The 12747-nt window shown below is 50.5% G+C and overlaps 1 protein-coding gene and 1 pseudogene across 1 annotated transcript in view; both read right to left on the reverse strand.

Moving 5' to 3' along the window:
• Positions 1–3586, reverse strand: part of Itga11 (integrin subunit alpha 11) — a 106816-nt gene extending 103230 nt beyond the window's left edge. The window contains exon 1 of the mRNA XM_052188094.1: positions 3425–3586. Within this exon, the coding sequence (XP_052044054.1) occupies positions 3425–3476 (52 nt within the window). The 5' untranslated portion in view covers positions 3477–3586. The remainder of the gene's footprint in view (positions 1–3424) is intronic.
• A 6764-nt stretch (positions 3587–10350) lies between these two features.
• Positions 10351–11246, reverse strand: LOC127689885 (ADP/ATP translocase 2-like; annotated as a pseudogene).
• Between the last annotated feature and the right edge of the window lie 1501 nt (positions 11247–12747).

Genomic DNA, 12747 nt, shown 5'->3' on the forward strand with positions numbered 1-12747 from the left:
AGCCACGGAGCTGGTACTTCACCTGGGCTTCTGTTGAGGGGGTCTCTACACCCACAAGGACACACAGAAGTGTGCTGCTCTTTCCCCTCCATATTACCAAAGAACCACCTGCACCGAGATCAAATAAATTTTAGGAAAAGCTCAGTGCCAAAGTATTAAGTTCTTCAGTCTGTTCCGGGACCAAGACTTAGGGCTAGGCCCTTGCTGGGAGGAATGGGGAGAGTCTTTGTTTTTAGGGTCCTGGCACATGTTTCTGAGCTTCCAGACCTCCCTGGCTGTCTCCTGAAGACTTGAAAATGAGAGAAAATCTTCTGACCACCTTTAGGTTGTTCCATAATGACCAAGAGGCCTCTGCGGGAGAGGAAGGTACCACTTGCTAAGCACTGGGGAAATTGTCTATTTGGTCTTTGCAATATCTTCACAAATTCTGTTACTATCCCTACCTTGTGGAAGAGGAAACTGAAGCACAGGCAGTATTTGTCAGGGGCAATAAGGACTAACTGCAGAGTCCAGGCCAATTCTAGACAGAGAGACTCTGGGGCCTTCACAGTGCCTGATCTTGCCTTGTGTCTTCCTGGAGCCCCCCAGAGGACTCGTATGATTCACAGGTAAGGGACCAAAGTAAATTCTTTCTTAGGGCCAGGGATATGACCCACTGCTCCCTCAAACCCTTCCAGTACATGGGATCTAGACTAGTCAGGGACCTTTATGTTTTTAAAATGAAAACGGGTGTTGTGGCATTGTGGTGTGTTTGTAACCCCAGTGCTGAGGAGGCAGAGGCAGGATGGTCTCTCAGGCTCATGACCAGCTACCCCGTCCTACTTGGAAAGTCTCAGGTCAGTGAGGGTCAGTATCAGGTAGTGAGGGTCAGTCCCAGGTCACTGAGGGACAGATTAGTGGATAGTACTGGATGGTGCTAGGAACAATACCTGAAGCCTTTCTAAGACCTCCACACTCATCTACACACACATACACAATACCCAAACACACACACACACACACTCTTACACAAGCACCTATGTACCCAAACACATACATACACACTTACACAAGCACCACACACCCAAACACACACACATTTATACAAGCACCACACACCCAAACACATTTACACTTACACAAGAACCCACACATCCAAACACATACATACACACACAATCACCCACACACCCAAACACGTATACCCAAACACACACTTACACAATTACCATGCACCTAAACACATACATACACACTCACACAAGCACCCACACACCCAAACACATGCATACACACTTATATAAGCACCCATACACCCAAACACACACACTTACACAAGCACCCACACATCCAAACACACACAATCACCCACACGCCCAAACACACATACACTTGAGCACCCATACACAAATTGTCACCCCTTTATTCTTTAGTCCCTAGAAATATGAATGATGTCATTTTAAGTTCCACTCACTATGCTTTTGGGAGGGGGAATCTAGTTCCTCTTCCAGGAAGCCTTCCTTACTTGTCTACTGGATACTGAATCTCTCTGCACACACACACACACACACACACACACACACACACACACACACACACACACACAGACTTTAGTTTCTCAGTTCCCTTCACCCCCTCACTCCTCCACTTAATTCTCTCAGTGCTTGCTCTGCCCTGAGCCACAGCAGGACCCAGGTGGCAGGGGCACCTTTTTCTTGCAAGCAGATGCCCATCTAGCATTGATATTCCAAAACCCCAAACTGATCAGCAATAATGCAGAAGTGGTTTTCTCCATATAGAGGGAGTGATGAGTCACAAACCCACAGAGGTCCTCTAACACTCCATCCCTCAGAGCCCCACCCACTTCAGTTACACCAACATTAGCAACCACTGATGGAGCCCCACTGTGCGCCAAGCCTCCGCTGCCACAACTCAGAATTCTGCCTCCATTGTCCCCCATGAGAAGAGCTTTCAGAGAGCTCACAAGGTTTCTGAACTCTTGCTCTTAGCTTCAGGATGCTTGGACGGTCATTTTTCCGGGGACACCTGTCTGGAGTCACCCAGGAGTTTTTATCTCCTTCCTGTGGATGGATTTCTAGTGACGGCAGACAGTTCCTTCCCTAACAGTAGCTCCAGGGAGTTTCTTTCCATGGAGATTTCTAAAAGCTTCTGGTCTGGCAGTAACCCTTTCCCCGCCCCTCCCCCAACCCAAACTTCATGCAGGAAAGTTTGCTTTCCAACTGTGTCTCTGGGATCAGAATGAAACACAGCCAGTTTCAAGAGACCTTTCATTTGCAGGCGATCCCAGAAGCAGGAAAGGACAGAAGGATATACTTGAGTCCCCAGATGGGGACAACCGACCACAGCTTGGAGAGAGCCACCCAGTTGGATGAGTCTTCACTTGTACTGCCCCGGGGCACCTGTCCAGTTGTCACTGCCTCTGTCTTCTCCTGTCCGGCTCAGCTAGAGCCAGAGCCACTCAAAAAGAGCAGCAAGGTTGGCAGCCAGTACCAGCCAGTTTGTTCCTTGGGATCTATCTGGCTCTGGCTCTGACTGGAGCATTCTGCCTCTCTGTGAAGGGGCCAGGAAAACTTTCCCTAGCCGTGTGCAGCACAATGCGGCCCGCTGAAGCTGGGTTGGGGACGGGCAGTGTGGAGGCCTGAACTAGGGAACCCCAAGCTGAGAACCCAAAGACTTGTTTCTCTTTCCTTCCGCGGGTGCCGAGGTTCCCTCTGCGCCCCACACCTGGAGTACATTAAGCGGTGGCGCGCTCGTTTCAGTGACGGCGGCTTCCCCTGAATTACTGAATAATTGCATAATTCCAAGCGCGAGTTGGGGACGCTGCTCTGTTCCTACAATAGTGTTAAGTATCTTTCCCTGGGCTGAGGGATTGTGCCCGCTGTCTCTGGTGGGGCTGAAGAGTTTACCAACGCCTAGCAGCCAAACTGGAAGGATCTGGTGTCTCTTAGGACTCCCGGGGTCTCTTAGGACTCCCGGCTCTCCAGGGCTGCGATCTGGCTCTCCAGACTTCAGGGTGCTCTGCCTTGGATGGCGGGGAGGGGGAGGGCAGTCGGGTCACACTGGTTTGGCCGTTTGGCGCGGTCTGACTCCTTCCCCAGCTAGTGCCCTGGACCCTCCTCAATGGAGGGATGCCCGGATGGCAGAGTGGACACTTGGGAACTTGTCTCCGAAGCCGCATCTGCATCGGGGACATCAGAAATGCTTAATGGTTCTAGCAACCCGAGTCCCGGCTTCTTTTCCCAAACACATCAGAGTCCTAGAAAGAGTTTTCTAAGCACACCTCCCTTCTTTGCTATCTTGGCGGGACCGTTTTAACCCCATCCCTTCCTGGCAGACCTGTGTCCCCCAAGTGCTGCCAAAGGAGGCGCGTCGCATCTCCCTTCTCTCTTTCCCAGAAGGAAAGAGAGGCTAAAGGGACACATACCTGGCCAAAGGCTGAGGGTCCAGGCCACCAGGAGGCCCCTGGGTAAGTCCATGGCCCGCTGCGCGGCGGCCGGTGTTGAGATGATTGAGGGGCTGAGAGCCAGAGCAACAGCCTCGGTTCGCTGGCGGCGTCCAGAGCCTGCACTGCTCTAGGCTCCAGCTCCCTGACAGCAGCGCAGAGGAAGTGGGAGGGCTCCGGCGTCGTCGGGGAGGGGCGCGGACACCGCGGCTGCCCTGGCTCCAGGCCAGTCTCGGCCCCTCTGCCACCTGAGCCAGCAGCAGGCTGCTGTCCCGACACCCTCGCTGGTATCGCCCTCCCCCACTCCCAGCCCCATCTAACCTCAGGGTCATAATAGAGGATGGCTTCTGGGAGCAAACCACCATGCCATCTTGGTACCTGCCTCTCCTCCATCCCCAACCAAATCAGGGTCTGCTCCGGAAAAGTGAGTTAGTTATGGTGTCCGTTTTCTAGGGGGAAAGAGCTGAAATAAATACAGTAGGTGAACCTAAGACGACCCAGGTCCACTCTATGACAGGTCTTCGGACAAGTTGGATGCATTTCCTCTCCTTTAACAACATTCCTTTGTTTCCCTGTTTCCTGGGCCGTAAAATGTCAAGGCCACAGTGTTTCTTGGAATTCTGGAATAAATGCAGACTACCTCCAATTTCCATTACCCCAGCCTCCACACCTGAACACGGACTACACTTGACAGTTCTCGAAGCTTCTCGTTGGAACCTTCAAGGTTCTATTCCCCAGCTGTTGTACTCATGGACAGTTAACTTCAATGCACATTTATGGCCTGAGCTTTTCATCAGGTTCCTGGCCACAATCTGTAGGTGTGATGACTTGTCTTCCCAGCAAGGGAGGAGCAGAGAGAGGCAGCCAGGTAGCCAGTGTGGGGGAAACCCACGGAGTGTGGAACCCACTACTTTCTCAGGAGAACCTTCCCAAGGCTGCCATGCAGATATGCAGACACGGGCAGGCCAGTATCGTTCTGCTCTTGTCTTTTCTCTCTCTCTCTCTCTCTCACTATATGTGTGTGTGTGTGTGTGTGTATGTGTGTATGATTTGTAAAGGCCCTTGTGTGTGTGTGTGTGTGTGTGTGTATGTATGATTTGTAAGGGCCCTTAACTCCTTGCCTTCGGGGGCAGAAGAGCGTCTAGTGTATGCACAAAGAGATGAATGAATAGAAAGGATGTGTAGGAGCCCAGGGGAAGGCATCAGGGAAAGGTGGGAAGCACATTTCAGAATAGTTGGCTTTCAGGGAGGACCCTTGAAGGATAAGCTGGGTGCTGAGAAGATCTACCATTTTCAAAGGCTGAGGAAGCTGTTTTTATCCTGGGAGAGTGGAGATAGAATGAGAGAAAGGGAGGGAGAGAGGGGGAGAGGAGGGGGAGAACTGCAGCGCTCGCTCAGGAGAGCAGGTCCTGTTCCTCCTCTTTGGCTGGGTAGGACAGAAGAGCTCGCCCTGATGGGCACAAGCATGGGCAAGCTGGCCCTACCACGGGTCTGCCCATGTGGTGACATGGGTGAGGGAGAGATGACACACACACACACACACACACACACACACACACACACAGCAGGCAGGAGAACTGGCCCCACCACATGTCTACCCATGTGGTGACATGGGTGAGGGAGAGATGACCTCCACACACATACACACACACACACACACACACACACACACACACACAGCAGGCAGGAGAGCTGGCCCTGCTCCTTACCTACAGCAGCATTCCAGAGAGCAGGCCTGCATCCCTCCTGGGAAACAGTGGATCTGGCCCTGGATGTGGAGGTTGTGGGTGAACTGGCACCAAGGGCATGAGCATGGGAGAGCCCTTGCACATAAAGGAGGCAGGAGTGCTATCCCTGCGCCTCATCTGTGGAGCACTCAGGAGAACACGCCCCGCATCTTGCCTGGACAGCAAGGTAGATCTGGCCCGGGTTGTGGGTGGGAGGGTGAGTCTCCCTGAGACTGTGAGAGCAGAGAGCAGGCCCTGCACTCACCTGGGCAGCACAGTAGAACTGTCTCTGATGGCATGGGGATGAGTAAGCCAGCCTTAGCCTTAGCAGCATGAGAGTGGGAGAACTGGCCCTGTTCCTTACTGGTTGTGGCATTGGGTGGGTGAAGGAGGTCTGGCAGACTGACCAGCTCAGATCCCTTTCCGGTCCAGCTCTGGGGCTTTGAGTCGGCTTGCTCCCCAACATCTACCCCATTAATGAACTGCTGGAGCGTGTGAAGGGTTCAGTCCTACAGATCCAAAACTACAGGATCTCAATGACACAGGGCAACAACAGGAGATCTGAGAGGAGTCCCAGTGAGGTTCCAGTATTGATGGTGTAGCAGAAGCCAGAGGACTCATACCTGACCAACAAATCATTGCAATGAACATTTGCAAGCAAAAAAAAAGACGAAAGGGTAGACAGTGGGACACACTGTGACAAACTACAGTTTCCAGCAGGAGATTCTTTTTTCTCTGTTGTGGGGGAGGGTAGAGAGTGGGCATGAGGGGAGGGGAAGGTGAGTGGGATTGGCATGCATGTGTGAAGTACACAGAGAACCAACGAAAAGGTTTTAAAAATTGTGTGTATGTAATGTGTCTCTACGCCGGTCTGTGCGTGTGAGTGCAGGTGCCCACGGAGGCCGGAGGCGCTGGAGCCCCTGGGTTACAGGAAGTTGTGAACTACCTCCTAGAGATGCTGGAAACTGAACTCATGTCTTCTGGAAGAACAGTGTGTACTCCTAGCTGGTCAGCCATCGTAACCCCTCTTTATATTTTTTGAGATAGGATTTCTCTGAACCTGGAACTCACTGACTAGAGTGGACTGACTGGCCAGCCAGCTCCCAGGATCCTCCTGTCTCTACCTTCCAGGTGCTGAGGGTCTAGATGTACTCCGCCATGCCCAGCTTTTATGTTGATGCCAGGGATCTGAACTAGGTCCTCATGCCTGTTGGCAGACACTTTACAGACGGAGCCATTGCCACAGACCATTAACAATTATTCAAGTCACAAAAGACAGGTGAGAAACTCGTGATGTGGACTCCAAGGCTACAAGGAACTTAGGATTGAAAGAACAGCCTTATGGGAGGTGTATTTAGCATATCTGACAGCACCGCTGAGCCTACCAACTCAAGGACAACACTTGTATCCATCTGTAATTTTGATGGAAACGCATGTCAGGCAATCTACCAGTTAGTTTAACCATGTTTGAATAGTCACAGGCTTGTGTCACCATGACCACTAACTTCATAATGCTGTCATCATCCCCCCCAAAAGAAACCCTGCACCCATGAGCCTCTAGTTACCTCACCCTGGCCCTGGGCAACCACTAACCTTTCTGTCTCTGTGGATCTGCATGTTCAAGACATTTCATGTGAATGGAATCATCCTCTGTGTCTGGCTTCTCCCATTCAGTAATGTCTCCAACTTTCATGCAGGATGTAACGGCGTCTACACTTTGTTTCTTTTCGTCATAAACGCATTCTGTGGGATGGCGGTACCCCAGTGTTTATACATCTGCAGGTGATGCTCTTTGGGTGTTTCCGCTCCGGGTTCTGGTGAGTGAGTAATGCTGCTGCAGACATCTGGATACACATTTTCATCTGAACATAACGTCAGTCACTTCTCTGGGTAATATGCAGCGACATACCGTGTGCGAGGCTTAGGCGGTCCCACAAAGTCCGGCCATGTAGTAGACCATGCTATCCGGTTCACTTAAGGATATTTTGTGATAACAACGATAACAGAAGTCACCAGGCCCAGCAATTCACTTCTGTCAGTGCGTCCCTGTTGTTAGGTGATACATGGCCCTACTTGGGAGTGGCATTGCTGAGTCATAGAGTAATTTTGTATTTGATGCTCTAGGAACTCCCTAACTGTTTCCACAGTCTCTGTCCCATTTTGTGTTCCCACCAGCCACATGCGGTGGCTGTGTGTAGTGCTTTTCTCCTTTGAAACCCATTCCACCCTCCCAGTAGCCCTGCAAGGGGCTTGGTTCACTCTTTTGTAGGTAAAGACATTAAATAGGGGAAGATTCTTCCAGTTGCAAGATGTAGAAACTCAATAATCTCTGGAAGAAGCAGAAAAGCAACATAAAAATCCTCATGTAAGAAACTGTTACGCTGGGCTAGCTGCAGGCACTGGGCTAGCTTCAGGCACTGGGCTAGCTGCAGGCACTGGGTTAGCTGCAGGCACTGGGCTAGCTGCAGGCATTGGGCTAGCTGCAGGCACTGGGCTAGCTGCAGGCACTGAGCAAGCTGCTAGATCAAGAGTCTCAAACAAATGTCCCTTCTTTCCTTTCTGTCTTAGTTTTCTGGTCTCCTTTCCTATAAAAGGGTTCTCTGTCTTTCTGGAAAGATGGCAGGCAGCTTCCCCAAGCTTTGTCTTCATTGATGCTAAAGAGGCAGAAATAATTTTCCCTTCTAGAACCAGCAGAGAAGCCCAGGATTTGGGCTCATGCCTCCGCTGCACAAATCATAGTGTCTGGAGGACATGATATTATAGCCAGCCCGGTCTGTGGCACACACCCATCCCTGGGGCCTTGGGAGGAGATGGCACAATGATGGTAGTTCTACCAAGGCCTTATATTATAGAACAGGAGTTCTCCATGGAACCAGGAAAAGGAGGGGTAAGGCCTGCTGGACACACAGCCCATAATTGCCAAAGCCACTACAAAGATCTATGCTCCAAGTCACAGCAGCAGCAGCAGCAGCAGCAGCAGCAGCAAAGTCCCTCAAGTCCCTGCAGCACCTACAAGCAGAGCTGTAATGGGAGCCTAGTGATTCTGTCAGCACATTTAGAACTCGTCACAGTATCCCTCCTAGAAGGAGGAGGTAGGCATTCCATGCCAGGACTGTAGGAGCCTGGGCAGCATGGGGGAAGGTCCCATTTGTGGCTTCTTTAAGAATAAGCTTATAGTGGGCAGGGCACCGATGGTGGGGTCCTGAGTTCCCTAGGACTGTCAAGTTCTTCCAGTGAAGTACTTGGAGGTAGCCTGGTCTGCCTTTGCTTTGGCAAGGTGCTTCTTTCTACCCTTACTCTGTCTTTTCACCTCTGGGACTATGACTGCCCTGGTTTGCTTTGGACTGAGGGATTTCCCAGGTTATTGGATGTTCAGAGTCAAAATTGGGAAGATGGTGGACATGGTGGTGCAAACCTGTGTTCTCAATGCTTGGGAGCCAGAGGCAAGAGAGTTGTAAATTTGAAGTCAGCCTGAGCTGTACAGTGAGACTCTGTTATACCACACACACACACACACACACACACACACACACACACACGCACCATGCATGCACGCGCGCACACACACACACACACACGTACACACGCACGCACACGTACACACACGCACACACACACACACGCACATGCATGCACACGCGCGCGCGCACACACGCACACACGTACACACACGCACACACATATGCACACACACACACACACACACTGTCGCCCATCTCTTTCTCTGGCTCTTCTCCAAGTCTAGTTCCAGACTCTCCTGGTCACTCCTCTCCAGCCCCTCGCTCTGATCCGCCCCACACCCAGTGCAGCCAGTTTCCATATAGGCTGGGAGAGTCCTTGGAGGCACTCCTGGCTTTCAGACCTGGTTCTGCAGCCCAGTCACCTCTGGTAGAAATGGCTTCCTGTTCCTCTACCATCATTTGGTTTGTGTTTAGGACAGACAAATTCTTTTTTGTTTTTTACAAAATAAACTTGAGCAATCTTCCTGAGAAGATTCACCTTCATTAAAAAAAAAAAAAAGCTAACAACAAAAACAAAAAGGAAATGATTAACTCTGAAGCTGATAAATTCCAAAGCCCTCCACACCCACACCCACACACACACACACACACAAAGCCACCATACTGCATTCGTTAGCTACAGTTTAGTGACATGTCACTGCTCTGGGATACATTTGTGCCGTGAGAGGTGACTACATTTCCTATGTACAGGTAGTCCTAGAGGGTCCCCCTGTTTCCTGTTTCTTGAGCCAGGTCTCATTACCAACAATAAGGTGACCAAGACTACTCCTCAAGCATACCACCCCGCGACTGTCCCCCAGGTACAGTGATAGTCCCACAGCTGAGGGCACCGAGCAAGGCCTGTACTCAGTCTCTGCTGCACCAGGGAGTTATTCTGAGATCTCTGTTTCTCAAGCCACAAATATGTTCAGCATTTGCAGGAAAGATATCAAAGGAAAGAAAAATGTCCCATGTACAAACAAGACACGCAGAGCAGAGGAGCCTCCCTTCAGAGGGAAAGGGAGGTGAAGGGCATGGAGGGTATAGATACCCTGGAACCCCGTCAGGCGCCATCAGCATCCTGACTGGAGCTCACCCGGCCCCTCTGTTTTTATGAATGTTTAAAATTCATTCTTTGTTCTATCTTGTTCATGGCCTCCTCAAATCTCCCTTCATTCACTTCAGATCCTCCCCACCCCCACCACACTTCCCCACTTCCCCTCTCACCCTCAAGTCCTTTCTTCTTCTTCTTCTTCTTCTTCTTCTTCTTCTTCTTCTTCTTCTTCTTCTTCTTCTTCTTCTTCTTCCTCTTCCTCTTCCTCTTCCTCTTCCTCTTCCTCTTCCTCTTCCTCTTCCTCTTCCTCTTCCTCTTCCTCTTCCTCTTCTTCTTCTTCTTCTTCTTCTTCTTCTTCTTCTTCTTCTTCTTCTTCTTCTTCTTCTTCTTCTCCTTCTCCTTCTACTCCTCCTCCTCCTCCTCCTCCTCCTCCACCTCCTCCTCCTCCTCCTCCTCCTCCTCCTTTTCTTTCCTCCTCCTTCTCCTCCTTCTTCTTTTGGTTTTGGATACTTTTATTTCTTCAATTTTTTATTATCAGGAGTAACTGAAACAGAATCTATCCAGAATGTTGAGGAGATAGTATATTACACAACATGCCTTTTTTCAGGGAGAACACCTAGGACATAATTATGTGTATTTCTTAATCTCATCATACAAGACAAGCACAAAGGCACCACCCATGCCTCTGAACACACTGGACCATGCACCCTTGAAAAAAGCCTTGCTTCCTTCATCGCGAGTGACCTTCGCCAGCAGTCAAGTGTGCCTGTGTACATGATGTCAGTTTCTTTGGTCCTGACTGCATCATCATGCGACGGTGAACCATGTCAAAAGGATAGGAATCAGGCCAACGACAGCAGTGACAGACTGTGCAATCAACCAGCTGATGAAGATGTGAGTATTCTTGGGATCTGGGAACATTCCCTTTGCAGTGTCATAGATACCAAAGTAGGCCGCTCAGTAGATGATAATGCCCTGTACTGACACATAAAAACCTTGGTGCAGGCCCTTATTTCCATCAGATTTGTAGATCTTATGCAGCCAGTCACCAAGGCCTTTGAATTCCCTTTCAGCTCCAGCTTTGCCCACATCAGCTGCTAGACAGGTACAGGCAAAATCAAGAGGGTACCCAAAGCACAAGGATGTGGCCCCAGCAGCACCACCTGATGCCAGGTTCCCTGCAAAGTAGTGCCAAAACTAGGTCTTCTTGTCCACACCACCCAGAAAGATCTACTTCAAAGATCTATCTTTGAAGGCAAAGCTGAGAGCCTGGGTGGGGAAATATCTGATGACATTGGCCAGGTTACCATGCCAGAAGAACAGGACTCCTGTTCCTTGGGGATACGAACCCTGCAGTCTATCATGCCCTTGTATTGTTTATCTGCCATGATTTGCTTGCTGGGATGCTGCATCTGCAGCAGCACCTTGACCCGCTCCATGGGGGCTACCGCCATCTTGGAGATGGTCACAGCCACTCCACCAGCCAGGAAGCCCTTGGCGAAGGACACAGCGGCATCTGTCATGTTGAAAGCATAAAAGAGGCAGGCAACTGCAGGACAGGACTGGGTTGACAACCAGCTTTGACTCCTGGACTCTGGACTTTGACTCCTGGACTTTTGTCTTCTTAAGGATCACTAAGTCCTATGTGTGTACATGGCATGTAGGGTCACTCGACACTGGAGCATGGGAACCTACCAGTGGTCCGCCCCAAAGGAAAATGACTCTCCTTTTTTCAGAAAACACCAGTCTTCAGTATCTCTTTAGCTAGCCATGGGGTCTCAGGACCCCCACTGGCATCACCCATCCCAGGCTGGAATGCTTAATTTTTCTTTTTCTTTCTGAGACAGGGTTTCTCTGTGTAGCGCTGGCTGTCCTAGAACTCATTCTGCAAACCAGGCTGGTCTCACAGCTCTCCTCCTCGGCTTCTGGCTCTTACATTCTTTCTGCTTCCTTTTCTGGAAATTTCGCAGAGCCCTGGAAGAGGGTTGATATAGATGTCCTGTCTAGGACAGCACACAGATGAGACTTAGGTAATCAAAACCTTTGACATCAGAGCTGATGGGAAAAACCACAGCCAGGGATCACAGTAGTGCAAGTCTTAGCACTAGGGAGCCAAGGTGGTAGGACCAGACATCATCTTTGGCTACTTTGGGAGTTTGAGTACAGCCTGGACTACATGAAACCCTGTTTCAAAAATAAACAAGTAAAAGGAATCATCTCAGAAAACCCACCGTGGCAGCAGCAACGCCGTGTGGAGTTACCCTCAGCAGAGCGCTTACCATGCTATTTGCACCCTACGTTCATTTTCTTAGGGAGGTCTTCAAGACTTCCACACTGGAGGTGACTGAGCTGAGATGTCAGGAAGTAGCCATGAAAGTTAGGGTCTGTCTGAACATGTAAAGAGAAAGACGGACTTAGTGAGGACCCATGGGAAGCAGTCATAATGTTAACGTGATCTGGGCAGAGAAGATTGCTGTGTGCACAGGGTTCATGGCCAGGGCACAGTGTGGCCAGCAACCAACAGCTGAGCTATCCTCTAAATGTATTCACTGAGCCTCGTGCTGAGATGCAGCAGCAAACCAGATGTGGTTCCCAGCTCCCCTCACAGCTCCAAATGTAGGAAAAGAGCCAACCGTGGGCAGTAACAGCCGAAACGACAGCCGCCTGCTGATCTAGGTGCTCTCCTGTCTCCGACCCCTTTGTCATCTGTGAAGTATCAGGAAGCACTATCTGCCTTCTACTTGAGTCAGGGCACAGAACTTGAAAAGAGCAAAGCCAGGATTTGAACCTAGTCTTCCCTGACTGCAGGTTCTGAGTTCCCAAGTTCTAAGCTTTATTGCTGTTCTGGCCCAGCATGGGTCACGGGCTGTGGTGGGGCGTGCTGGCAGCATGCAGAGGGGTCAGGAGGGTGGTCACAGCTGAGGGGGCCTCACAGTAGGAGCTCTTCAAGGGAGGAGTGGGAATTCTAAGCAGGGGAAATTGCAAACATACTGGAGTTTGCAAACCAACAAAGGCTCAGTGTGC

Source organism: Apodemus sylvaticus, chromosome 7 (genome assembly GCF_947179515.1).
Source record: "Apodemus sylvaticus chromosome 7, mApoSyl1.1, whole genome shotgun sequence".
Classification (NCBI taxonomy): Eukaryota; Metazoa; Chordata; class Mammalia; order Rodentia; family Muridae; genus Apodemus; species Apodemus sylvaticus.